The sequence below is a fragment of the Giraffa tippelskirchi genome, chromosome 5 (genome assembly GCF_054371585.1).
Source record: "Giraffa tippelskirchi isolate mGirTip1 chromosome 5, T2T-mGirTip1v1.2.pri, whole genome shotgun sequence".
NCBI classification, from domain to species: domain Eukaryota; kingdom Metazoa; phylum Chordata; class Mammalia; order Artiodactyla; family Giraffidae; genus Giraffa; species Giraffa tippelskirchi.
In genome coordinates this window covers 155,393,139-155,419,260 of record NC_137279.1, presented here as the reverse complement: position 1 = coordinate 155,419,260, position 26,122 = coordinate 155,393,139, and the positions used below count along the sequence as shown (strand labels likewise).

The 26,122-nt window shown below is 44.1% G+C and overlaps 1 protein-coding gene, 1 non-coding gene and 1 pseudogene across 7 annotated transcripts in view; 1 reads left to right on the top strand and 2 right to left on the bottom strand.

The window, feature by feature from the left end:
• Positions 1-926: 926 nt before the first annotated feature.
• Positions 927-26,122, top strand: part of AK4 (adenylate kinase 4) — an 87,008-nt gene continuing 61,812 nt past the window's right edge. Inside the window, exons 1-2 of one of the 6 annotated variants that reach the window (XM_081486529.1) lie at positions 927-1,223; positions 2,103-2,374. In XM_081486529.1, the coding sequence (XP_081342655.1) occupies positions 1,105-1,223; positions 2,103-2,374 (391 nt within the window). In that variant the 5' untranslated portion in view covers positions 927-1,104. Of the gene's footprint in view, positions 1,224-1,356; positions 1,902-2,102; positions 2,375-2,928; positions 2,983-26,122 lie in introns of those variants that run through there. The other 5 variants (XM_081486534.1, XM_081486530.1, XM_081486532.1 and 2 more) reach the window with 5 other exon arrangements.
• TRNAE-UUC (transfer RNA glutamic acid (anticodon UUC)) lies at positions 18,177-18,249 on the bottom strand. The gene has a single exon. It is a non-coding gene; the product is annotated as a tRNA-Glu (tRNA).
• LOC145504989 (large ribosomal subunit protein eL19-like) lies at positions 20,460-21,086 on the bottom strand (annotated as a pseudogene).

The window sequence follows — 26,122 nt, the reverse complement described above, 5'->3', positions numbered from 1 at the left end:
CTGCACTGGGTCTCTATTGGTTGATGGGGCTTTCTTTAGTTGTGGGGAGCAGGAGTTACTCTTAGTTGCAGTGCTGGGCTCAGTAGTTGTGGTACACGGGCTTAGTTTCTCCAGGGCATGTGGCATCTTCCTCCATCCCGGATCAAACCTGTGACTCCCTGCATTAGGCGGATTCTTAAACACTGGACCACCAGGGAAATTACTGAGATAGTTTTGCCAGTGGAAGGGGACTTTGGAACAAATACTGGCCTGGGGTTGGCGGCGGGGGGTTGGCAGCATTGGGGTGCTCCTGGGTAGTGAGAGACTAGGCTCTGTCTGGCTATCAGTGTGTGGAGGAGAAGGGCTGGGACCTGGGATCCCACGCCAGTCTCTCTCACCCCCTCCCCAGCCCCCCAGCACAGACAGAGCAGCCAGGAAGCTAGAGAAGGCTCTTCTCCACACTGTCCCTCTGGAACTGGTGAGCCAGAATCCTGCAGGGGATTTCCGCAATGGCAGGAGACAGGAGGCCTGTGGAAGGATGGCAGAGGTGTACGGAAGGCACCTGTGTGCCCCTGCTGACGATTTTTTTTTCCTTTATGCTGAAGAGTCGATAATATCTGAGGTGAGGAAATAATGGAAATTGATTCTCACTTAAGCAGTATCTCTCGCAGCTTCATCACATATGGACGGCCGGAAGCTGGAGACTTGTGGGCAGGCGGTTATCACATTAAGTCGGAGTGGGATATGAAGGCTGTGTGTGGGGCTGGAACAGATTTAAAGAGAATATGGCTTGGGATATTGGGATGCGCTGGGGAGGCGAGGGAGAAGATAGCATCCATCGGGATTCAGTTGTTAATTTAGTGCCAACGTCCTGGCTTCTCAAGTTCTGGAACCAGTCTACGAGATCCTGAGCGCAGGATCATTCCTAACCCCTCCCCTCTCCCCCCGCCCTTTTCCTTCTAACTCTAGAAGCCTGCGCTTTGGAGTCGTGCAAATGAGAGTTCAAAAGGCCCGCTGAAATGTAACTTCCACAGGGTAGGAAGGAGTCCATCTCTAGTTCGCAGCTACATGCTGAGGAACTAAGAGCGTCTGGCACATAGTAGGCGCTCAATAAACCTTTGTTGAATGAATGACTCAGTGAAGGAAGGGCCGTACTCCAAGCCTCGTTTTTCCTCCGTTGTGCACGCCCTACCTGGAACGGTTGCTGCTTCAAGGAAATCGCCTAGCTCCGAAACTGACGCACAGTAGGCACTCAACAAGTTGTATTTTTCCTTCCTTTCCACAGGAGACAGGCTCCCTAACCTACTGCAAAAGAGGGGTTTCTGGCGCGTGCGTCTTCTCCACGTTCCTTCTGTCCCGCGGGCCCCACGGGGTCTCGGGGAGCAAGAGCGCGGAGGAGACGGGTGGGAGCCGAGCCGCAGGGCTGGGGCGGGGTGGGGAGCGCAGGCGGGCGGCTAGCGCGGAGCCGGTCTCCCGGCTTACGTAAGGCGCGAGCCCCGCGCGGCCGGCCCGGGCTCCGAGTGGGGGCGGGCGGAGGCGGCGCCGCCCAGCGGGATCCGGGCTAGAAGCCTCGCAGAGGGCCGCGTCCCGGCCAAGGTGTGTGTTTATTTGACTCCTCGGGGTGGAGAGGCACCGGACTCGGGCTCCTCACGGTGAGGAGAGCATCCCTCAGACCTCTGAGGAGGCGGCCGCTGCCACTCCCGGGGATGTGACAGCCGCTGGGGAGAGGCGGAGGCGCGGACCAAACGCAGCCCACGTGCGGGGACTCGGGTTGGGACTCAGCCGCCGCGGCGTGGGGCTACTGGAGGCGCGCTTGGAGTCACCGCCTGTTCCGGCTGTCTCACTCGGTGGAGATTGGCGTGGGGATGCCCGACCCCTTCTTAGGACTGGGCGTGGGGCGCGAGATCTAGGAAAGGATCGAGGTGGGCCTGGCCGGGCTGACCCCGCTCCGAGCTCCCGAGGGCTACCCCCGCCAGCGGCGGGCGCTCGGGAGTTCTCCGGGATGGCAGAGTGGGGGCGTTGAGGGCGGGGAGGTGTAGCGTGGCGCTTACTCCGCCCTCGAGCCGCCCAGGCGCGGGGCGGAGGGGAGGGGTTGTCTCAAAAAGTCTCTCCTTCCCCTGCAGGGGCGGCGGCGAATCCCCGCGCGAGCCCAGGGTGTCAAAGGCAAGGGCAGAAGAAACAAAGTTCCCGGGGCTTCTCCAAGGCCTCTGTCCCGGTTGTCAGTTCGGCCTCCTCCTCCTCGCCGAGGCAATGGCTTCCAAACTCCTGCGTGCGGTCATCCTTGGGCCGCCGGGCTCGGGCAAGGGCACCGTGTGCCAGAGGATAGCCCAGAACTTTGGCTTCCAGCATCTCTCCAGCGGCCACTTCTTGCGGGAGAACATCAAGGCCAACACGGGTGAGAGGGAGTGGGGGCGAGTGAGCGGACGCGGGATCGGGTGAGGCTGGGAGGCGAAGGGCCAGCCAGGGGCTGAGTCTCTTCGGTCCCCGGGCGCCCTTCCCCCGCCCGCGTGTGGTCGTGCAGGCTCCTACGTGCCGGGGCGCATGCAGCTGGTGGCCCGCGGCCGTGCGGCTTAACCGCGCCGGGGAGGAGGCAGAGGCTAGCTGGGCGGAGGGTGGGAGGGGCGCGACCCTCCCACCCCCGCCCCCACGGGCTGCTCTTGCCTTGGAGAAAAGCAGGTCATCACCGAGCGGATCGCGGCAGCTGAAAACCCCGAGCTTTCCCTCTCGCCCGGCTTCCTTAAGGCCAAGCCATCCCACCGCTTAGCCGTCTCCCACCCGGTTCACCGCGTCCCTGGTGACCGTAGCATCCCTTCCTCTCGCCCGAGCCCCCCGGGCCGAGCGCCGCCCACCTGTGGGAGTCGGGCTCGGCCGCGCGCTGGGGAACCTGTGGCGCCGCGGGGCTCGTAGCCGCGAGCGGCTCCAGCCCCTCCACGCCTCCTGGGGTCTCTGGGCAGAGCCCTGGGTGACTTTGAAAGGCCTGTCTGTTCCCTGCCGCCTTCTAAGGTAAACTCTCACTACTAACTCCCCCTCCTCCTCAAGCCGGGGCCTGACCATTAGGAGACTAGGAGACTCGATCTGACAAATTACAGTTTGAATCCAGCCTCCCTGGAAATGGCTTCTTGAGAATGCCTCCCTTGGCTGGCGTGGTGAATTTGGGGCTACAGGTCGCCTGCTCTCCTTAGCCTGTCAGTGCGGCCCTTCTCCCCTCTCCTCCCACCCCGCGTTCACACGAGTTCATAATGAATTGGCGTTAAAAGGCGAGAGGTAGGTAGTTGTGCTGCTGCTGCGAGGTAGTTGGCTCTTCTGGGATGCAGATGCTCACAATTAGCAACTCATTTATGAAAACTTGTTATTGCAAACGGGGTGCTTCACTCTGTCTTCTGTTCTCATCTGGTCCTAGGTGGTTGTAGCCTATTACGGTATCTTCATTACAGAAGCACAGATTAGTTTGATAGAGGTGGGTGGAGGACGGTGCTTGGAAAACGGAAAGCCTTAAAGCGGCGGGGAATTAAGAAGTATCTCAAAGGCAGAGTTTTACTCCTTATTTCTTAAAGCAGGTTTTTAGAGCAAACTTTTATTTTGATTTTCAATAATCCTGTTCCCCACCCTTCAACATTCAGAAGACTGCATCCTGTATACCCAATTGCACCTGGAATTTTCTCTTGCAGGTATTGTTACCACCACTGGGTCTATTTTAATTTTAATACCACATTCAAATGCATTTTACTCCTTCCCTGTTTGGAATGCAGTTTGGGTGGGGGGAGAACTGTGAGAGGGTAGGCTGGCTCAAGGCAAGGTTTTTGTGGCCAGGTGGGTTTTGTGGTCAGGTGGGGCTTCTCAGTGGGTGTAGTGAGGTGAGGAAACTGCTGGGTGGGATTGAGCCCATTTTTCTGCCTTCTCTGTAACTTGCCTCCTTCTGGCATGACGGCTTTGCACCATCCATCCTGGGACTGGGTTAGTGCCTCTTTCCTTTTAAAAAAGATGATTTACTTATTTATTTTTTTGGCTGTGCTGGGTCTTTCTTGCTGCTTGGGGTTTTCTCTAGTTGCAGGGAGTGGGGGCTACTTCCTAGTTGCGGCACTCAGCCTTCTCATCCGGGTGGCTTCTCAAGTTGCAGAGCACTGGCTCTAGGGCACCTGGGCTTCAGGTAGTTGCCATTCCCTGGCTCTAGAGCACTGGCTCAATAGTTGTGGTATATGGGTTTAGTTGCTCCTTGCCTTTTAGAATTCTCCTGGCTCAGGGATTGAACCCATGTCTCCTGCACTGGCAGGAGAATTCTCCACCACTGAGCCACTGGGGAAGCCCACTCTTTCCTTTTTTGAAGAGAATGTGATGGGAAGTCGCTCGTTTCTGCACTTTTTTAGGGGGTTTGAAAACTTTTCCACTTGCTGTTTTCCCTTATTTTGTTCATTTTAACTTTCCTTTGTTCAGAATTTTAGTCTACGTTCTCTTTCAAATGGCTTCATTTCCCTGCCAGTGTTTCTCCCTGGAGTAAAAAGTGACTCTGCAATGTTTAAAATTATCTTTTTCTGTTGAGAATCAAGTAGTTTATGCATGAATCAATTAAAAAAACTTAATCAAGAATGGACCTCCCTGGCGGTCCAATGGTTAAGATTCCGTGCCCCCAGTATAGGGGATGCAAGTTTGATCCCTGGTCAGGGATGTAGGGCCAAAAACCCCAAAAAACAAAAGCACTATCAGGGAAAGAAGAAGAGGACAAATAAAGGACAATGATTATTTTGAAAGTGGCCTGTTTCTAGTGGACTTGGAGGGTGTTCTTGGGTTATTTTTCTCAGAAGATATAAGAGTATTAACAAAGCTCATTGCCTGGTAAATAAGAAAACATTCGCAGCATTTATTTTTCTGTTACTTGCTGTTTGCTTTTCACTAATTTCCTGGCAGCGAAGCACAATGACCGTTCTGTAGGTACCCCTTTATCGTTGAAGGTTTGAAGGAGAAGCTGAAGCACAGCAAAATCCCAGGAAGTAAAACCTTGGTAGGAATTTGAATTGGAAAGTAGCTCAGGCCATGTGCTGCAGCCTGCAGGATTGGGACATACTCCTGTCCACATGGTTTTCCTGCAGCTACTGCCTGGTGAAAAGCTGCTCTTCCAGGAAAGGACTGGCTACTCAACTGGGCATTGCCCAAAATTGCATTTGGGCAATTTTCCCTCACCTGCCCTGGCAAAATTCATCTCTTTCCTCTGCACATAGCTTGTGGATTCTATTGCTGCTGTCACATACACTTCTGATGCAGAGCAGCAAATGTATTTTGATTTATCCAGGAGATACTTACTGAATACCTGCTATATGTCAGTGTTCTAGGTGCTGGGGGCTATAGCAATGTTTTTTTTCTACCTTCACCATATTCCAGTTGCCACTGAGAGACTTAAAGGACGGATCTGACAAATTGCCTAATGAATAAAAGGAGTTCAACAAGTCTGATGAAGACACGGTCATAAATTCTATCTACATCTTTCCCAGAAGAGTCAAACAGCCTTTAGTGGTTAAGTCCATTCTGCTTAATTAGCTCTGATTTGTGATAAAAGTTTGTGTTTACTATGGATCTCAGCCTTGTGATGTCTGTCACCCATTGGCTCTGCCTGGTCTGCCTGAAGCTCTGCAGGCTGAGACTTATCAAATACCTTATCTGAAGACCCACCCCCAAATTTTTGGCTTACTTTTTTTTTTTTTAGCACACTGAATGAGTAAATAGATGGGAGAGTTCTCTTAAGTTGCCAGAAGCTGGGACACTGTCATAAACAATATTAGCTTTTGTATGTGTGTTTCCATACATATGCATGAACGTGTATGTGTGTGCGTGTGCATGCACACACAGACACACAACAGCTGGCACTCAGTCGGGTTCCATTAAAATTTGGGACTTTCCTGGTACTCCAGTGGCTAATGTTAAAGCAAGTTCATGTGCCAGATTGTGCAGTGAGGCCAAACTGAAACATCAAGAGTTTGGGGCGAAGAAAGGTTTATTGGCAAGTCCATGCTAGGAGGTGGCTTATGCCCTGAGAATCCTGGGGCTTCCTAAATGGTTTTTGCAAAGCATTTTTTAAGGGCAGGTGAGTGTCTCAGGGTACAGGATCAGCCAGAGCACAATTCGAGGCAGGAGAGTGGTGTCACAGGGGTTAACCTTATTTGTCCTTAGGCTCCAGGAGGCCTGAGGCTATGTGCTCTTGGTCAACAAGTAGTTCTTCCATTTGGTGGAGGGGGGTTTCACATCTGCAAAGCAACTCAGGGAATTTGCATCAAATACTATTATCAAGGTACTTCTGAGAGGAGCTAAAGCAGAGGATAAAGGAGAAGGCCTGTGGTTACACTAAGACTGTGATCCCATCGCAGAGGGCCTGGGTTTGATCCTTGATTAGGGAATTAGAGCATGAATGAGTTAGTAACTCAGTTGTGTCCGACTCTTTGTGACCCCATGGGTTATTGCCCACCAGGCTCTTCTGTCCATGGAATTCTCTAGGCAAAAATACTGAAGAGGATTGCCATTCCCTTCTCCAGGGCATCTTCCTGACCCAGGATTGAACCCGAGTCTCCTGCTTTGTGAGCAGATTCTTGATGGTGTGAGCCACAAGAGTCCGAATGCTGAAACTAAAAAAAAAGAAAAAATCCCACCTGCCTCAACTAAAAAGCCTCAATGAAGACCCGGAACAGCCAAATAAGTAAAGAAAATAAATACCAAAAACCACTATCCCCAAACCTTGGGACTTTCCTGGCAGTTCAGTGATTGAAACTCCATGCTCCCACTTCCACTGCAGGGGATGCAGGTTCAGTCCCTGGTCGGAGATGAAAATCCCTCATGCTGCATGGTGTGGCCCAAAACAAACCCCACTCCCCCGTTTATATTTAGCGGTACCTTCATTTGTTGAGTGATCAGATCAGTGACTAAAGCCTCCCTCTGAAAGGTGTGAGAATCCTGTTTTAAGGTTTGTGCTGGCTCTACTATCTCAAGCATAGGGAAATTGGAAAGTTTCCCTTTGGAAGTATCCTGGACTTGAGAGTAAAGATGTTCAGGAACAAACCTGTTTCTGCTCTTAATTTAATATTAACTGCAGCTCTTGCTGAGGTTTGCAGATGGGATTGGCATTTCAAATTAGACTATGGGCTGAGCCTCTCCTGAAAAGATGATCTAGTTCAGAAGGTTCAGGTTTTTTTTTTTTTTTTAAATGCTCATTAAGTATAAATGTGTGTCTTATGTAAGAATGAAAACATCTGACAATTGGAAAAGTTGTATTAAAGAGACTAATGTTCACCAATGTATTTAGAACAACATTAAATATTAATAGTTCATGTTTTTGGAGATGATACAAAGTCTTGGCTTAGTCTGCTATTTCTGGAGTATGGTATATTCCATATTTTTTCCCTCGTTTGGTAAGACTCGGGATGTAGCCTAGGTCAAGGACCTGACAAGTTTGGAGGCATCTCTCTTATCTGCAGGTCCACTTGTACATCCCCCTGTTTTTTCTCGTTTGAGGGTTTTCACACATACTTTGAGAGAACTGTTTGACTTGAATAAGGTCCCGTGACAATAAGACTGACTTTGACACATGCGTAGCTGAATCGGAGCTTCTTTTCAGTGTGTTCATTTTTTAATGGAAATCCACTTTAAAAAAATTGTTTATTTGGCTGTGCCAGGTCTTATTTGCAGCACACAGGATCTTCAGTCTTCATTGTGGCATGCAGGATCTAGTTCCCTGACCAGGGTTTGAACATGGTCACCCTGCATTGGGAGCATGGAGTGTTAGCCATTGGACCACCAGGGAAGTCCTGCTCATTTTTTAAAAGTAGCTTTTTCTGACCAAAGTCATGCCTTGTAGAAAATTTGAAAAATGTGAAGCTGTGGAAGAAACTGAAAAGGCAAGTGAAGGTTACCCACTATTCCACACTGACACTAGGAAATTCTAACAAATTATTTTTTTCCTGTATATTTGCCCTGCTGTGCCCAACAAACTAACTTGGCGTCCCACTTGGATATTGTGAGTGTTTTCCTGTGTTCTTACCGCTTCTTCAAAACCATTTAAAGTTTCTATATTATAGTCTATTCAGCAGCTAAAAGTGAAAGTGTTAGTTGCTCAGTCATGTCCGACTGTTTGTGACCCTGTGTGCTGTAGCCCACTAGGCTCCTCTGTCCATGGGATTCTCCAGTGAAGACTGCTGGAGTGGGTTGTCATTCCTTTCTCCAGGGGATCTTCCCAACCCAGGATTTGAATCTGCAACTCCTGCATTGGCAGGAGGACTCTATTGCGCCACCCTGGTGCTGCTTTATTCATGTAATTTTTTGCTTACTAAGTATTTTATTTAATATAGATGCAAAGATGGGCTCAATAAAGGACAGAAATGGTAGGGACCTAACAGAAGCAGAAGATATTAAAAAGAGGTGGCAAGAATACACAGAAGAACTGTACAAAAAAGATCTGCATGACGCAGATAATCATGATGGTGTGATCACTTGCCTAGAGCCAGACATCCTGGAATGTGAAGTCAAATGGGCCTTAGGAAGCATCACTATGAACAAAGCTAGTGGAGGTGATAGAATTCCAGTTGAGCTATTTCAAATCCTCAAAGATGATGCTGTAAAAGTGCTGCACTCAATAGGCCAGCAAATTTGGAAAACTCAGCAGTGGCTACAGGACTGGAAAAGGTCAGTTTTCATTCCAATCCCAAAGAAAGGCAATGCCAAAGAATGCTCAAACTAACGCACAATTGCACTCATCTCATACACTAGTAAAGTAATGCTCAAAATTCTCCAAGCCAGACTTCAGCAATATGTGAACCGTGAACTTCCAGATGTTCAAGCTGGTTTTTAGAAAAGGCAGAGGAACCAGAGATCAAATTGCCAACATCCGCTGGATCATAGGAAAAGCAAGAGAGTTCCAGAAAAACATCTATTTCTGCTTTATTGACTATGCCAAAGCCTTTGACTGTGTGGATCACAATAAACTGTGGAAAATTCTTCAAAAGATGGGAATACCAGACCACCTGACCTGCCTTTTGAAAAACCTATATGCAGGTCAGGAAGCAACAGTTAGAACTGGACATGGAACAGCAGACTGGTTCCAAATAGGAAAAGGAGTACGTCAAGGCTGTATATTGTCACCCTGCTTATTTAACTTATATGCAGAGTACATCATGAGAAATGCTGGTCTGGAGGAAGCACAAGCTGGAATCAAGATTGCCGGGAGAAATATCAATAACCTCAGATATGCAGGTGACACCACCCTTATGGCAGAAAGTGAAGAAGAACTAAAGAACCTCTTGATGAAAGTGAAAGAGGAGAGTGAAAAAGTTAGCTTAAAGCTCAACATTCAGAAAACTAAGATCATGGCATCCGGTCCCAACACTTCATGGCAAATAGATGAGGAAACAGTGAAAACAGTGGCTGACTATCTTTCTGGGCTCCAAAATCACTGAAGATGGTGATTGCAGCCATAAAATTAAAAAGACACTTACTCCTTAGAAGGAAAGTTATGACCAACTTAGCATATTGAAAAGCAGAGACATTACTTTGCCAACAAAGGTCCGTCTAGTCAAGACTATGGTTTTTCCAGTAGTCATGTATGGATGTGAGAGTTGGACTATAAAGAAAGCTGAGCACCAAAGAATTGATGTTTTGAACTGTGGTGTTGGAGAAGACTCTTGAGAGTCCTTTGGACTGCAAGGAGATCCAACCAGTCCATCCTAAAGGAAATCAATCCTGAATATTCTTTGGAAGGACTGATGTTGAAGCTGAAACTCCAATACTTTGGCCACCTGATGCGAAGAGCTGACTCATTTGAAAAGACCCAGATGCTGGGAAAGATTGAAGGCAGGAGGAGAAGGGGACGACTGAGGATGAGATGGTTGGATGGCATCACCAACTCAATGGTCATGGGTTTGGGTGGACTCCGGGAGTTGGTGATGGACAGGGAGGCCTGGCGTGCTGCAGTTCGTGGGGTCGCAAAGAGTTGGACACAACTGAATGACTGAACTGAACTGAACACATACTTTTGTGTGTATTTTTATTTTTCAACATCCCCACCCCCATCCCCCCCCTCCTCATTTGCACTGCTCCACTTACAGGATCTTAGTTCCCTGGCTAGGGATTGAATCTGGGCTCTCAACAGTGAAAGTGTGAAGTGCTCACCACTGGACTGCCAAGGAATTCCCTACACTTGTGTATTTAAACGCTTTCATTTGTTTTCTTTTTTCTTTTCAGCTTGAAAGCAGTCTCTATTAAGTAAACAGATTACAAAAATAATGGTAGGTACCTTAATTCATCCTTCTAATAAGCCTGTTGATCTGATCTTCCTTGTTGCCAGCATCTCCACCTTCTACAAAATGGGTGTTCCTTTTCTTCATTCCACCTCATGGAGAAGACAGTTTGAAGGGCCATAGGAAGTTGTTTGCTTCTTTGAAACATTTTCCAGCAGTATAGATCTTATGAATCAGGTTCTGCATGTAGATGATGCCGTATTTGCCAAGAGATTGAACATCATGTTATCTGTCAGGGCAATTCTCTTCCTTTTTGATTTTGCCATAACCATACTTGTAGATCAGTTCATTTACTGACTTCAGGTTTGGGTAACACCTTATGCAATGTATGGTTCCACAATTCTCAGCATGTTAGTTGAAACCTTGCTGAGCTTTACAAAAGTGCCTTGGAAGATCTGATGGAGATGAAGAAGCTGCAACATCTTTTGAACCTTTGTGCTCACACCATTGATACCTCTGATCCTGATTACAAATGCCAATTTGGGTTCCTCAGCACAGAGAAGTTGCCAGCTTTTCTTGCCATCCTAGCCATTCAAGTTTCAGTTCTGTACATCTGCCTGTATTCCATTTGATAGTGCTTAGCTTTTTCATAGATTAACTTCCTCCTTACCTTTTAAAGCATCTTTTGGGCTAAGTTCTTTCTCAGGCATTTTATCTTAAGCTCTGCAAAATTCTTTTGCTTTTTCTTAAGGATTTCTGGCACAGCAGGAACCTTCTTTTTCTTCTTTTCTGCACCCTCCATGGTTCCATCCAGGAAAGAGGCCTTTCATTGATTTTCTGATTGCAGAAATAGTTTATGTTAAGTTACCAAAGGTTTAGATATGCAAGAAAGATGAGGAAGTAAAAAATTTGTATTTCCACTAACACTAACTAGGAGGAAATAATACTGTTAATACTTTTTTATGTGCAGAATATCTTCCCGACAGTTTTTCAAGAATATATTATGTATTAATGTTTTGAAAATTGCTTGTTTTATTTCACAATGTATCATTTAATATTTTCCAGTGTCAATACAGTCTGTTCTTCAAAGTGAGTTTAATGCTTTGTACTATTTCAATATAATTTTTCTTATACTCTTGATTTTTTGAAAAAGGTGATACATGTAGAGGGCTTCCTAGGTGGTGCAGTGGTAAAGAATCTGTTGCCAATACAGGAGATGCAAGAGACTTGGGTTTGATCCCTGGGTTGGCAAGATCTTCTGAAGTAAGAAATGGCAACCCATTCCAGTACTCTTGCCTGGAGAATCCCATGGACAGAGGAGCCTGGTGGACTGCAGTCCATGAAGTTGCAAAGAGTCGGACAAGACTGAGTGACTCACACACACAGCACGTGTCTTAGTTATGGCACACAAGATCTTTACTTGCAGCATGGGAACTCTTAGTTGTGACAGGTGGGATCTAGTTCCCTGACCAGGGATAGAACTCAGGCCTCCTGCGTTAGGAGCACAGGTACAGCCACTGGACCACTATGGAAGTCCCTGTCCTTTTTTTTAAAACTTAGCATTATACCTTGGACATTGGTTTCTACTAGTGTTTATCAACCTACCATATTCTTTGAAAAAAATTGGCTACATACTCTTATCATACAACTATATCATTGTTTCTTTAACCAACCCATTCTCAACTGTTTGGGTCTCAGGACCTTTTAGTACATTTAAAAAACATTGAGAACCCCAAAGAGTCTTTGTTTATACAGGTTCTACCTATAGTTATTAACTATACTAAAATCAAAACTAAGAAAGTTAAAAAATATTTATTAATTCGTTAAAAGTAAGAGTACTTGGGCTTCTCTGGTCGCAGATGGTAAAGAATCTGCCTGCAATGCAGGAGACCTGGGTTTGATTCCTGGGTCGGGAAGACCCCCTAGAGAAGGAAATGGCAATCCACTACAGTATTCTTGCCTGGAGAATCCCTTGGACAGAGGAGCCTGGTGAGCTACAGTCCATGGGGTTGCAAAGAATCACACACGATTGAGTGACTAACACACACAAGAGTAATAAACCCATGTTAACCTATTTCTATTAAAAAAAGCACTGTTTTCTAGAACAAAGTCCAAAGAAGAGTAGCATATTTGCAAGTCTCTTTAATGTTTGGTTTAATAGAAGAAAGGTAGAGTCTCACATCTGGTTTCTTACTCAGTCAGTTTGCCATGCTATCAAGTGAAAGTTTTGGAAGAGAATCTGGCTTCATGCAAATATGTGTTTAGAGAAAGGGGGATTCACAGACGCTGGGAAAGGTCTCACGGACCCTCAGGGATCCTTGGACCACACTTTGAGAATGGTGATTTAACCAATTGCCTGTGGATTATTTGCAGTCTTTCAGTATACAAAAATATGCTTTGCTGACTGTCTCTTGATTTTATCTTTCAACAAAGGCTTGAGTGCCAGGCAGTATTGGCTTATGGGATACAAAGAGGTGAGTCAAGGTCTGTTCCCTAAAGGAGATGTAAATTTATTGGGAGAGGCAGTCAGGCAAACAAGTATGCAGTCAATGAAAGGCTGCAAGGTGTACATTTGTAGGTCCTGGGCACATAGGGAAGAGGCAGCCTACCTAGCATTTAGGAGGAAATGGGGTTAAGGAAGAGGCTTCCTACGTGGCACTAGTGGTAAAGAACCCTCCTGCCAATGCAGAAGACATAAGAGACTCGTGTTCAGCCATAAGAGCTTTATAGTATCTGGTCTTACATTTAGTTCTTTAATCCATTTTGAGTTTATTTTTGTGTATGGTGTTAAAGTGGAGAAGAAAATGGCAACCCACTCCAGCACTCTTGCCTGAAAAATCACATGGATGGAGGAGCCTGGCGGGCAACACCCCATGGGGTCGCAAAGAGTTGGGCACAAGTGAGCAACTAACACACAGACATATGGTGTTAAAGGGGGCTTCCTTGGTAGCTCAGGTGGTAAAGAATTGGCCTGCAATGTTGAAGACCTGAGTTCACTCCCTGGATCAGGAAGATCCTCTAGAGGAAGAAATGGCAACCCACTCCACTGTTCTTGCCTGGAGAATTCCATGGACAGAGGAGCCTGGCAAGCTACAGTCCATGGGATTGCACAGAGTCAGACACAACTGAATCAACTTAGCATGCTTGCACGGAGTTAAGGAAAGCTTTTCAGAGGATATTTCTGAGCTGAGTTTTGACAAGTCAGCTCAACTAAGAGGTGAGGAGAGGTGGATGTTTACATGGCATACCTGGAATTCCTCCTCCAGAGCTTATTTGAGGTCCATGGGATCATTGCTTTTGTGACTTGATCACACTTTGTATATTATCATTTTAGACCTCATTCACTCTTTAAATATTGTTGTTGTTCAGCCGCTAAGTCGTGGCCAACTCTTTGTGACCCCATGGACTGCAGCACACCAGGCTTCCCGCTCCTTCACTATCTCCTGCATTTTGCTCAAATTCATGTTCATTGAGTTGGTGATGCTATCTAACCATCTCATCCTCTTGCCATCCCCTTCTCCTTTTGCTTTCAATCTTTCCCAGCTCAGGGTCTCTTCCAGCGAGTCTACTCTTCACATCAGGTGGTCAAAGTATTAAAGCTTCAGCATTAGTCCTTTCAATGAATATTCAGGATTGATTTCCTGTAGGATTAACTGGTTTGATCTCCTTGCAGTCCAAGGGACTCTCAAGAGTCTTCTCCAACACCATAATTTGAAAGCATCAATTCTTCAGCGCTCAGCTTTCTTTATGGTCGAACTCTCACGTCCGTTCATGACTACTGGAAAAACCATAGCTTTGACTATACAGACCTTTGTCGGCAAAGTGATATCTCTGCTTTTTAATACGCTAAGTTTGTCCTAGCTTTCCTTCCAAGGAGCATGTATCTTTTCATTTCAAGGCTGCAGTCACTGTTCACAGTGATTTTGAAGCCCAAGAAAAGAAAATCTGTCATTTTTTCCACTTTTTCCACTTCTATTTACCATGAAGTGATGGGACTAGAAGCCATGATCTTCGTTTTTTGAATGTTGAATTTCAAGCTAGCTTTTTCAATCTCCTGTTTTACCCTTTTTATTATTCATATTATCATTCTATTATACATATTCTTTTAATTATACATATTCTTTTAATTATACATATTATCAAAGGAAAGGGTTGTTCTTGCTTCATATCACCTTTTCCAGTTTCCATTACTGCGCTTACCTTTAAGATCAATACACATATGATACCAGGAAACTTTTAATCTTCTGTATCTAACTTCCTGGAACTCAATTCCTGGGTCAGTGATGGCAACTGATCTTGAAACTAGAGTAAATTGGCTCTAGACGATTAGCTATAAATACAATCATTATGAAGGGCATGAAGAATTGCATATTTAACAATCTACCAAGTAAATTGTTAAATCATTTTATATTATGCTAGTCTTCTCTTTAGCATTCTGTGTGATCCATGTTGTGAGAAGACTTAAGACTTGGAAATTATTCTTTTTTTTTTTTTTTTTAAGTTTTAGACAGTATGCTTTCACAGTGAATCAGATATATCAACTGTGTATTGTCTTTTTAGTCAACTAGATATATGTACAAATGTATATATTTTAAATATGTTTTAAATTAGGTAATAGAGGCTTTAGATTACTCTGCCTTTTCCCCTCCATCACTTGATGTTTGGTTCTGATTGGCCTTTGAGACATAGTACAAAAGGTCTCATTTGTAGAGCTTCATGCAGTCCCAATTAGATGGCTGATGTTATATTTTAACAGTCTCACTTCCAAGTTCCAAGGGTTCTTGTACTGAATAAATGACAGGTCTGGCAGCAAGCATCTCTTCCTTGGCCAGACTGATAGTATTGAAATAATGCAAAGTCACTCCTGCTCATCAAATTCCCAAGAAGCTAGAAATCAACTGTTTTCAGTTCTAAAGCATTTTTTTAATTGACCAGCAACCTGTGACCCTGGCACTTTGTAATTCTTGTGACTTGATCATTGTAACTGACATTTGCAGTGGGTCAAGCACACGCTAGACTAGCCAGTGTGGGCACATTTTCTGTGCTGCGCTTAGTTGCTCAGTCATGTCCGACTCTTTGCGACCCCATGGACTGTAGCCCACCAGGCTCCTCCGTCCATGGGATTCTCCAGGCAAGAATGCTGGAGTGGGTTGCCCTGCCCTCCTCCAGGGAATCTTCCCAACCCAGAGATTGAACCCAGGTCCTGAATTGCAGGTGGATTCTTTACTGTCTGAGCCACCAGGGAAGTCCATGCACATTGTCTAGTCTACACACAAATCTGGAGCAGTTGTAAGTAATACCTCATTTTGTAAATAAAGAAATGGCATCAGATAGGTTAAGCTACTTGCCTTACATCAGACAGTCAAATAGAGAAGGTAGCACTCAAACTTGAGACTACATGGCTGGGATTAAACTTCCCATTGTGTTCTGCTGCCTTGCAAGTGCTCCAGTAGCTAGTGAATATCTTCTTTATGTCTTAGAAATGTCACATTGGGAAGGAGTGGCAGGGAATCTGCAGCTTAGTTCTCCACAAGTCCACTGAGATTGAGCAGACCCTTTAATGGTGAGCTGGAGATACATGGTTTGTTGTTGTTACCACTCTGTCCCTAAAACATTAAAAAAAAAAATTCTAAAATAGGAAACACTAACTTCATCTTTTCTCTCATAAAAATGGGCCAAAAGAGGTCTAAAATAGAAACCATATGTATTTGTGAATAGGCAGAAATTGTTTCTTATCATAATGGTAAGACTTCTGGAATAATACCTGTACTTTTTTACTTATTAGTCACTTAACAAATGTTTCTGTGCCTGCATTAGGTAGGGGGAGGTATGCACAAGTGTCCTTGAGGCATTTTCGGTCCAGGATTCAAGTTCGAGATTCCATGTTACATTCTCATGAGTCATGGTGGGGTATATGTGGGTGAAGTGTTGAGGTCATGAACATCGTTGACGGAGGGTGTTATTCAGATATAACTTTCACCCTTTCTCCCGTAATGCCTTTCACACTTCAGTGAATCTCTCATAGTCTGTTTGCAGTCCCATTATTTCTATGAAGCTTTTCCACAGCTGTTGTAGCTACATGTCATTTTCTAATCTGGAATTTCTCCCATACCCATCTGTACCTCTAACACGGCATTCATTATCTCTTCCCTGTAAGATGATCCATTTCATAACTTAAGTTACAGTCTTTCACCATCTGAAGAGTAAATTCATTAGCTTTAGTTTAACTCAACAGAAGTTTTGATAGCCTACTATGGCAGGAGGGAAAAACAAGGGAAAAACAACTGAGATAACTTTGTATACCTTATTTGTTATGTAAGTACTATGAAGAAAATATAATAGTGCAGCGACAGAGTGACTGGGACAACGACTTCAGAATGTGAAGTCGGAGGCCTGTCTGAACAGATGATGTGTAAGCTGAGCTCTGAACATGAGTGTGGCAGCCAGGTGTGTGAAGACTTGGGCAGAGGGATGAACATGTGACAAGATTGTAATATAGGAGTGAGCTTTCCATCAGTGGAGAAGAGAGGTGTCTCGGGAGTGCAGAGGAGATGGCAGAAGAAGTGGCTGGAAAGGTGTAGGGTGGCCAGAAATTAGGACTTCATTATAACTGGATGCAAGGCAATGGAGTTTTATTTTTTTTTTAATTAGCTTTACTGAGATATAGCTTTCATATAATAAAGTTTATCCTTTTAGAGTGCATAAGTCAGTGCTTTTTTTATAGAGTTGTGCAACCATCATGCGTGTGTGCTCAGTCGTGTCTGACTCTTTGCGACCCCATGGACTGTAGCCTGCCGGGATCCTCTGTCCATGGGATTATCCAGACAAGAATACTGGAGTGGGTTGCCGTTTCCCCCTCTAGGGGATCTTTCCGACCCAGGGATTGAACCCAGTGTCCTGCATCTTCCTGCTTTGGCAGGTGGATTCTATACCACTGAGCCACCTGGGAAGCCCTGTGCAACCACTATATAATTACAGAACATTTTCATTACCCCAGAAAGAAACCCTGGACCTATTAGCAGTCATTCCCCATTCCCCTCCTCCTTCTAGCTCCTAGTAATCACTAACCTACTTTTTGTTAGTATAGATTTGCCTTTTTTGATCTTTCATATAGGTTGACTCATATAATACATAATTTTCTTTTGCAGCTGACTTCTTTAACTTTGCATTTTTTGAGATTCAACTATGTGGTAATATGTGTCAGTACTTCATTCCTTCTTATTGCTGAATAATACTCTATTAGATGGCTATACCACACTTTATTCTTTGATGGACACTTGGGTCATTTCCTGCTATGAACATCAGTACACATTTTTGTGTGGACATGTTTTCATCTCACTTGGGTGTATACCTAGAAGTGGAATTGCTAAGTCATGTGGTAACACTATGCTATACCACGCTTTAATCTTTCATTCTTTGATGGACACTTGGGTCATTTCCTGCTATGAACATCATTATACATAATTTTTGTGTGGACATGTTTTCATCTCCCTTGAGTGTATACCTAGAAGTGGAATTGCTAAGTCATGTGGTAACACTATGTTTAACATTAGAGGAACTGCCAAACTATTTTCTAAAGCAGCTTCATCATCTACACATTCCCATCACCAGTGAATGAGTTTTCTAATATCTTCGTTTCCTTGTCAAGTCTTGTTATTGTCTTTTTCTTTTAGCCTCCCCAGTCGGTGTGAAGTGATATCTCACTGTAGTTTTGAATTGCATTTCCCTAAGTACTAATGACGTTGAACATTTTTTTTCCGTGTCCTTTTGACCATTTGTATGTTTTCTTTGGAGAGAAATGTCTGTTTAAATCCTTTGCCTGTTTTTAAGATTGGCTCATTTATCCTTTATTGTTGAATTCTTTATATTATTTTGGATATAAGTCCCTTATTAGATATATGATTTGCATATATTGCCTCTCATTCTGTGAATTGTCTTTTTGTTTGTTCATATTTTTTTGACCATGTTGCACGGCTTGTGGGACTTTAGTTCCCCAACCAGGGATTGAACCTGGGCCCTTGGCAGTGAAAGTGCCAAGTTCTAACCACTGGACCACTAGGGAATTCCCTGTGAATTGTCTTTTTACTTTCTTAATGGTGTCCATGGAAAGTTTTTAATTTTGATGAAGTCCAGTTTATCTGTTTTTTTTTTTTTTCTTCTTTTGATGTTTGTGTTTTTAGTGATGTGGCTGAGACACCATCACCTAATCTAAGGTGAAGCCATTGTTTTTAAATATGAAACTGACAGTTTGATTCACATTTTTAATAGGTCATTCAGGCTGTTTGTAAACTAGATTGGATGGTTCTAGAGTGAAACTTCCAAGGTCAGTTAAGAGGTTGTTATAGTGTCCACAGACGAATGGGTAGACTTTAAACTTCAGTAAGCACTTGTTAAATCAAGATATTCCAATGGCATCTTGTTATTAGGAGTAAAAAAATGGTCTCTAACCTTAAGAAATTCAAAAGGTAAAACATACAGCCAATTAATTGTTTTATCAGGGAGATTATACTGAATACTATAAAAAGGCATGAAAATTTTATTATAAGAACAGTGGAGGGAGTTCATTTTTGTATCACCAATATCTAACACAGGCAGTGTGTTATAGTTGTTATACTTTGGGGTGACAGAATAACTGAAAGCTATGGGAGAGATGGCATTAGAGCTGGGCCTTTACAGATGGGTTAGGTACTGGCAGGTGGAAAAATGGGAGCAGGGTGTTTTGTTTCTTTTAACTTTTTAGTTTTTTGGTCACACCATGCAGCATGGGGATCTTAGTTCCCTGACAGGGAATTGAACCCATATCCCCTCCATTGGAAGTGCAGAGTCTTAACCACTAGACCTCCAGGGAAGTCCTGAGAAGGGTGTTTTTGAAGGAAGGATCATGTCTGGGAGTAGGTGATTAAAATTAAGGGTATTTTGATTAAACCTAGAGTTGGGAATTATAGGCAATAGGCTGGAAATGTTCCTGGCAGGGGTGGGAGGGGGGCTGTCTGTGAAATCCCAGATGGAGTTTGTAAATAGGAAAACTATAGGGAGTGCCTTCCTCAAATTCCTTTAGTGGTGTGACTGTTACCGGTGGACTGGTGGAAAGGACGTGGAGCACAGTGAGGGTAGTGTCACGATGGTTTAGATCATAGTGGGAAGTTTAGAAGTAGTTTAGAAGTAGTGGGAAGAAATATTTGGGAGAAGTTGAAGTGGTGACATCAGATGTGACTGTATGGGAATGGTGAGCAAGGGCAGATCCAACTTCAGCCCTTTGAAGTATGAAACTTCAGCGATTGTCAGGGAAAGTGGTCCCATTTAACAGAGGGGTGCAGTCCATACCTGTGGGAAGTTCCCGTTGAAAGAACCCTTGTGGGTTTGGCATAGCAAGTGGCTGGTTCTGAAGCGGACCCCATGGCATAGAGGAAATACTGTTGAGATTTGCAGTCATGCATACCTCGGGCTCAATCTCTTATTGACTTCGTAAATTTGCGGGAAGTTAATGAACATGATTTCCTCCTTTGTAAGAATTCCTATTTCACAGGGCTTTAGGGAGGGTCAGAGGAGGTCATTTATGTCAAATATTCTCTGGTTTGTTCTCCTCCTCTCTGGAGTTATATATTTTCATTTCATTTAAAATCTTCCTCAGTGAATATGGTGCTTTGAATGGAATCAGTGACATAATCCAGTGGTGTTTAAGGGATGTGTTTTGGGTGTGTGTGTGTGAGTGTGTGTGTGTGTTCACCACTCAACCATTCTCTGTTCTGCAGAGGTTATAATATAAGCATTTGCTCATTGTTTTAATTGTGTTGTCCTATTTTCCTTTGAATTTGTCTTATTTCCATTTTTTAAAAATATTTATTTATTTGGCTGAGTTGGGTCTTTGTTGCAGTACTCAGGAGCTTTTGTTGTGGCATCTAATTGTGTGACAGGGGCTCCCAAGCTCTTGGACTAAAGTAGTTATGGCCTGCGGTGCTTAGTTGCTCTGAGATGTGCTGGATCTTAGTTCCTGGACCAGGGATCAAACTCACATCCCTTGCATTGCAGGGGCAGATTCTTAACCACTGGACCATCAGGGAAACCCTTTGTTTCCACTCTTATCCAAACAAAGCTACTTATGTATGTGCCTCTTTTGGAAGGCAGGGAAAATTGCTTTTTAAAAATTGTGTCATCATTAAAAGGACAGTTTTCTTTCTTTTTTTTTTTAAGGCAGAATAAGGTTTGTTTTTATTGAATGTGTGATTTATCCAATTGCTGAGGCTACTATTTACAGAGAAGAGGGGGAGAACTTTATTTCTTGGTTGCTTCCTCCTTGGACAGAATCGTGATGATTTCCTCCTTCTTGGCCTGAAGCTGCTCTTCACGGTGCTTGACGGCTTCCTCGGTCTTAGACCTGCAGGCCTTAGCCTGGTCCACCAGAAGCTTCTTGCGAGCCTTGTCTGCCTTCAGCTTGTGGATATATTCCATGAGATATATATATATATTTTCCATGGACATATATCCAGCTTGTGGATATAATCCACTTGTTTTTGAACATGTTACCCTTCACCTTCAGGTACAGGCTTTGATACATGTGGTGGTCAGTCTTCCTAGATTCATGGTATCTTCTGAGCAGCCAGTGCAGTTCTCATCCTCTGCTTTCAGGTTACCTTTTCAAGCATTTGAGCATTGGCAGTACCCTTTCACTTATCTATGCCCCTATGCCTGCCCTTCCAGCGAGCCAAGGTGTTTTTCCACCACTGAGTCCAAGAAGTCATAGGCTTCTAGGGGATCAGCCCATCTTTGATTGGCTTCCGGATCTGCTGACAGGAATTGGCCTTGGCGATTTCATTAGTCTCCTTGGGGTCCAACCAGACCGTTTTGCCACAGCAGGGGGACCCTGGAAGCAAGCCTCTTCTGAAGCCTGAGCATACTCATGGCTGTGGCCACAGCGGTGAAAGGAAAAGGACAGTTTTCTTCATTTTACCTCTTTATCTGATAGGTTAGATTTTCTCAAGGTCTTTTAATAAACAAAGTAGCTGACATAACTGAAATTCAACTTTTGCTTTGGTTGGTTTTCCTAAATTTTAACACAGCTGCTTCTGTATTTTTCTTCTGCATGACCCCTGTAGGTCTTGGTAAAAATAACCAATGTAGTTTGTAGGAGAGCTATAAAATATTGATTGCAGTATGAATAGTTTCCCAGTTTTCTTAAATGGTAACTATAAATACCATCTCAGGACATAATTTAGTTTTTCAAATAGGGAGATTGACTTTCAACTTGCATTACTTCATTGGCTTAGCTTTAAAAAAAAAAAATCAAGAATGCAACTTGGAATAAGATGAAAGTGCAAAACCTTTTCACTGAACTCAGTTTTGTTTCAGTTTTCTAGGGTTCTTAGAAGCTAAACACTATGCATAACAATGACTGTGTTAAGTTTAATTATTTGTTCCATTTCTTAACATCTTAAAATTGGAATGGATTTTAAGTCCTTCTGTCCAAGTGGCCATTCTGTGCTAGATCCCTTCTACAGCAGCTGACAGCCAACTTGCCTCCTCTGGAGGCAGGCTCTTTCATTGCTGGACAGGTCTAATTGTTGGAAGATTTTTTTTTTTCCCCTCATACTGAGATGAAAGCCAACTCCTTGAAACTGTCATCCATAAACTGTCATCCACTTATCCAACTTCAGTCTTTTGTTGTCACATAAATTAAATCCACTAGCTCTTCAGATAATTGAAAATAGTTGCTAGGCACCACTTCCCTGACTTAAGTTGTCTTTTTTTCCCCCCAAGAAAAATAGCCCTTGTTCCCCCAGCCATTCTTCCCATGATATCATTTCTAGGTTCTTTTGCAGCCTGATTTCACTATGGCCCTTTTAATCTGCAGTGGTCATCCTTCCTGACAGCTAGACAGCTAGCTAAATGTGGCAGGATCATTGCAGCTAAGTTACCAGAAAGCTGGGTTCACCTCTTAGTGGATGCTGAGCCAATAGACACAACCAAGCCAAAGTACAGGAGAATGAAGGACTTATTATTACTTGCAGCAAGTACTTTGTGATCTTTCTCAAAGCAGCATACCCAAACAGCAAAATCAGGGAAGTTTAAGCTAAGGGTACATGCATATTCATGAAGGGGCTTGAGCCAGGAGAGTTCAGCCTAAAATTGGGGCAAAGGTCAACAGTCTAAGTCTTGGTTGATTGAAGTCTGGAGGGCAACATCCTTATCCTGTCTTCCATCTGGATGGGAGTCTTAATTCCTACAGAACTCAAAGATATTTTATTATGTATATCCTTTGAGGAGTAACTAGGATTCTTGCTTTATCATTGTACTGTTGTTGGACTGCCTTTTCTCTATTCCAGCATTCCTTTGTTCTCTTAAGATCATAATTATTGAGACCTGTTCAAGGGCAAGCATCCTTATCAGGGTTACATCACAAAATGTCTTAGGCCAAAATGAGTTCTCTCATGTCACGAAAGCCATTACTGGTTCTTTCCCCAGGGACCTCCTACCCTATCTGCTTACAGTTATAGTGGATTTACTTCTATATTCTACTTCCTAAATGAATACATTATTTGGGAGTATTTCTGAACATTGTCCTGCAATGCAGTGTAGCTCATGTAGCCTCATAAAGCTAATGGTATTTGAAGATTAGGGCGAAGACCTAAGTTCAGACACCAGCTACTCCAGACTATTCAGCTCTGTAGTGCTGTCCTTGAGTGAAGGTTCAGAGATCTTGCTTTCTTGGTTCCCTCTGAGAATTAGGGACAAATTAGAAAGATTCCAGGAGAAATTCCAGATGGAATTAATCAGCCTAAATATTGCAGGACACAGATCAGCAATGAACAACTCATGACCAAATTTACCCAGATTGTCATTAATTATAGCTATTTGGATTGTTTCCCACGTATTATTTTATGAAACCCAGGATTGTAGCGACTTAGGTTATCAAAGGAGAGATGAGGCCAAATCAATAGAAATATCTGAGCTTGGAGCAAAGTTTTATTGCAGGTTAAAGCAAGGAGACCGGTGGCTTGTGCTCAAAACCCCGTGAACGCCCTGATGGCTTTTGAGGAAGAGTTTCTATAGACAAAATTTGGGGTGAGGGCTGCAGGATGTGTGAATTTTTTTCTGATTTATTGGTGGTGAGGTAACAGAGTGGTGCTCCAAAATTACCACCCCTCACCTGGGTGGAGCCTTAGTTCCTGCAGAAGAACTCAAAGATACTGTTATGTATTCCCTTGAGGAGGAACCAGGATGCTGCTTTAATCACTGTACTATAGTTTCTTGTTTGTTCCTCCTTTGTTTTTGCCTTCCTTATTTCCCTGATTGGTAGCTGTTTGAATCTGCCCTTTGGATCTCTGGGAAGGTTTAGGAAGGAGGCTGAAGCCTTTATCCTTTAAATAAGAAATGGAGGTGACTTCACTGGGCTTCCCTTGTGGCTCAGCTGGTAAAGAATCAGCCTGTAATGCAGGAGACCTGGGTTCGATCCCTGGGTTGATAAGATCCCCTGGAAAAGGGAAAGGCTACTTACTCTAGTATTCTGGCCTGGAAAATTCCATGGACCGTGTAGTTCATGGGGTCAGAAAAGGTTGGACATGACTCAGCGACTTTCATTTTCACTTTTCACTTTCACTGGTGGTTTAGTGGCTAAGACTCTGAGCTCCCAATGCAGGGTGCCCAGGTTTGATCCCTGGTCAGGGAACTAGATCCCACATGCTGCAACTAAAGATCCCACAGGATGCAATGAAGATCAAAGATCCTGTGTGCCGCAACTAACCAAATAAATAAAAGAAATAGGGGACCCAGAAAGACTTTGTGTCCAGCGGGGCCCCACAGGATCCTGATCAGTTTCACCATGCCAGATACTTTAGAGATGCAAAGCTCTGAGAGTTGCCTTTAATAAGAGTTTGTGCTATGACCCACATAGCTGGGTTTGGAGTCTGACTTGGCCACCCTAGCTGTGGGAATTTGGGCAAAGCATCAATGGCTAACCTTTTTGTGTTTATTCATTTATAAATGAGAGTCATGATAGAGCTGCCTCATCAAGTTTCCTTGTGTGAAATAAGTTAATATGTTTTGGCAGGGCTGAGGCTAGGTTTAAAAGAGCGAGCAAGTCACCCTCCTTAAGTAAAAAATTTAAAGGGCTGCCAAAAAAATCAGTCAGCCAGATAAATAGTTTCATGGAGTAAAATAAGCCAAATGTCAACATTTTAAAAATTATTGTTTTAAAGATTTATTTATTAATGGCTGGTGCTGGGTCTTCGTTGCTGCATGTGGGCTTTCTTTAGTTGCAGCAAGCAGGGGGCTACTCTCCAGTTGTGGTGCTCAGGCTTCTCATCGCAGTGGCTTCTCTTGTTGTGGAGCATGGGCTCCAGCGCTCACGGCCTTCCGTAGTTGCGGCACGTGGGCTCAATAGTTGTGGCTCCCGGGCTCTAGAGCACAGGCTCAATAGTTGTGTTGCATGGACCCAGTTGCTCCTTGTTATGTGGGATCCTCCTGGATCAGGGATTGAACCTGTGACCCCTGTATTGGCAGGCACATTCTTCACCACTGAGCTACCAGGGACGTGCCAAAATACCAGCATTTTAAATAGAGACCAAATCTGAAAGGACTGAGATTGGGGTGAAGTGAGTGACAGTGAGTTGTACAAGTGCAGGATTGGATCCTGTCTTTATTTAGAAATTTCATAATTTTTCATCATGGATTTTTTTTTGGCCTTGAGAAATGAAATATTTCCTGCTGTATCAGTAAACAAAGGATGTCACAGTCCTCAGCAATTGCAGACACCACGGATGGTGAGCTGGTGAGCCCTGGGGAACTCAGGAAGGAAAGAATACCTGCCATCTAGCAGCCATCAGACTGTAGCCGCTCCCTGTGTTGAGCCCTGAAGAAACTCAGGATGTGACGACACAGGATACAGGCCCCAGATAGATTCCTTTGTATCAAAGGAATGATTTCAGTGAGCCAGGACTTTTGTATTTTTCGGAGAAGGCAATGGCACCCCACTCCAGTACTCTTGCCTGGAAAATCCCATGGACGGAGGAGCCTGGTAGGCTGTAGTCCATGGGGTCGCTAAGAGTCAGACATGACTGAGCGACTTCACTTTCACTTTTCCTGTTCATGCACTGGAGAAGGAAATGGCAACCCACTCCAGTATTCTTGCCTGGAGAATCCCAGGGATGGCGGAACCTGATGGGCTGCCGTCTATGGGGTCGCACAGAGTCGGACACGACTGAAGCGACTTAGCAGTAGCAGCATACATAAAATAGTGCAAAATTCCTTAACCTGGGATATCTGGTTTTCTTTAATCAATAATAATCTTTTGATGTTCAAACTATCTGCCCTTTGTTGCAAAACTCTACCTGGCTCCTCCCCTCACCTCCTTAGTGGTTCTCCAGGGTTACTTGAGATGCTGTCTCCTAGGCTTGAAATACTAAAAACTCTTAACTTTTAAGTTGTGAATATCTTCTAAATCCATAGCCTTAATTTTGATATTTTAAAACATTGGATAATATTTTAAAATATTATTTATCTTGGTTACTAGAGCTTGTTTTCTTTTATATCCTCTCCAATTTTTTGCCCAAAATGAGTGCCTCACTAATCTCACAGATGTATCGTGTGTTGCAGACAGATGTATTATGTGTTGTTTGTAGTTATCATGGGGATGTTAGTCTTGTGGAGGAAATGCGTTCTAAAAGCCTCATGTAAGGATTTCTTTCCCCAGCATAGATGTTTCTGTTAGGTTATCTCAGAGTGCCAGTCCAAATCTCATCAAGGTCAGCTTTAGGTTTTGAAATGTCGTGTTTCAAATACTGCTGAAGTTCACAGCTAGAGAATTAAAAATGCATGTACTGAGCTTATGTGTAGAGGAATCTAGCCAAACCAAATAGCACTGCAACACTGCTTCTCCTCGGTGGTGGGGACTGTGAAAGATGGACACAGATGGTGGCTGAGCCAGAGCTGGAACTACTGTT